At 39.4% G+C, this 1,909-nt stretch overlaps 1 protein-coding gene across 1 annotated transcript in view; it reads right to left on the reverse strand.

Moving 5' to 3' along the window:
* LOC106884180 (protein Jade-3) overlaps positions 1-1,909 on the reverse strand; it is a 15,230-nt gene that overhangs the window by 1,421 nt on the left and 11,900 nt on the right. Inside the window, exons 7-9 of the mRNA XM_052978089.1 lie at positions 1,806-1,813; positions 1,373-1,540; positions 4-98 (exon numbers count right to left, since the gene is read on the reverse strand). Of these exons, the coding sequence (XP_052834049.1) occupies positions 4-98; positions 1,373-1,540; positions 1,806-1,813 (271 nt within the window). The remainder of the gene's footprint in view (positions 1-3; positions 99-1,372; positions 1,541-1,805; positions 1,814-1,909) is intronic.

A 1,909-nucleotide genomic window follows, 5' to 3' on the forward strand; every position in this document is an offset into this window, starting at 1 on the left:
AACATCTTCATGCGAGCTGCAAGACTATCTTCTTGTTGTCTCTCCAGGAGACTTGCCTCATCTCGCTTAGGTGTCAATAGGGGACGGTCATAATTGGCCTGGAACAAAGAGACATTACATGAGAATGTGTATGTGTGTGTGTGTGTGAGAGAGAGAGAGAGAGAGAGTACCTTTGACACTCTCTCAACTCTTCACTCTCAGCCCCCCTCTCTTCTGCTCACTACTCTTGTGTAATTCCCCCTCTTAAGCAAGACACTTTATTTCATGTTCCTCCAAGTTCACTCAGCTGTAGAAATGAGTTGCGACGTCACAGGTGCCAAGCTGTATCGGCCCCTTTTGCCTTTCTCTTTCTTGGGAAAGGGGGAAAGCCATGTCTCGAGCAAGGCATTTAATTTCGCATTGATCCAGTGCACTCACAGCTGGCAAAACTGAGGTGTACCTGTAATACAAAGAGGCCAGCCTCGTCGCACTACACGTCTGTGGAATGCTCAGCCACTTGCACATTAATTTCATGAGCAGGCTGTTCTCTTGATTGGATCAAATAGAACTCTTGTTGCCGTAACAATGCTTCAAGTAAACTACAACACTCCTATATATATATATATATATATATATATATATATATATACTATATATATGCACACACATATACTATTTATATACACACACATATATATATAGAGTATATATATACATACACATATCTAGACATCCATATATATACATATGCATACATACATGCATGCAAACAATGGGTGGAGAACAGCTCTGATCACAGGCCTGTTGGATTAAGACCGTTCCATGAATTAACAAGGGAGGACACATTAGATAATGTAGTCCTAGATACATTGTGTCTGAATAAAAGACAGGATAGTCAACATCGAAGTATCTTTTATCATAGATCTGCAAGACCAGGACTGACCCTGAGTTAAACAGAAGGACACATTAGATGATGTAGTCCTAGATACATTGTGTCTGAATAAAAGACAGGATTGCCACCGTCAGAACATCTCTGATCATAAGACGGCTGATCAGGACTAACCTGGGGCTAAAGAACAATAGCAGGACACATTAGATAACGTATTCCTAGATACACTATGTTTGAATAAAAGACAGGATGGTCACAGCCGGAACATCTTTGATCATAGGTCTGCTGGATCAGGACTGACCTGGGGCTAAACAACAACAATAAGGAAGGACACATTAGATAATGTAGTCCTAGATACACTACGCCTGAATAAAAGACAGGATGGTCATCGTCGGAGCATCTTTTATCATAGGTCTCTATAGATATCTATTACTAAATAGGTCTGTGACGACAGGGTTGATTTGGGGAAATGATAACAAACAGGAACAATCTCCAATGACGTACCTTTCGCTTCAACTTCCAGTAGACATAAACCAAATCGACAACATCGTAGTCGATGTTGAACTTTGTAGAGACCTCCCGCACACTGACCAGAGTGTAGAACTCCTCGTCAAGCTGAGTTAGTCTACAAAAAAAAAAGAAAAAAAGAAAAATAATGATGATGATAATAATAATAAATGCATTCTAATTGATGTATCAATACCAGCAGATGACAACGTTTCCCCTAAAAGAAATGGAAAAACTTTCAAAATACAAAGACCTGGAAATAGAGATAACTCGAATGTGGAATCTAAAAACAGAAACGATTCCTATCATAGTAGGTGCCTTAGGTATAATAAAAAAAATATTCAGACAAATACATAACAAAAATACCAGGACTTACAAATATATATAACATAGAGAAAATTGCAATTACTGGGCACTACACACATCCTACGCAAAACCCTTTCAATACAGTAACCATAAGAGCATCACAGCAAACCACAGCACATACCCAAGGCGCACAGAGCTGCGCTCGGTAGTGAAGTGAAAGCACGTTAT

This window comes from Octopus bimaculoides, chromosome 30 (genome assembly GCF_001194135.2).
Source record: "Octopus bimaculoides isolate UCB-OBI-ISO-001 chromosome 30, ASM119413v2, whole genome shotgun sequence".
In the NCBI taxonomy this organism is placed as follows: Eukaryota; Metazoa; Mollusca; class Cephalopoda; order Octopoda; family Octopodidae; genus Octopus; species Octopus bimaculoides.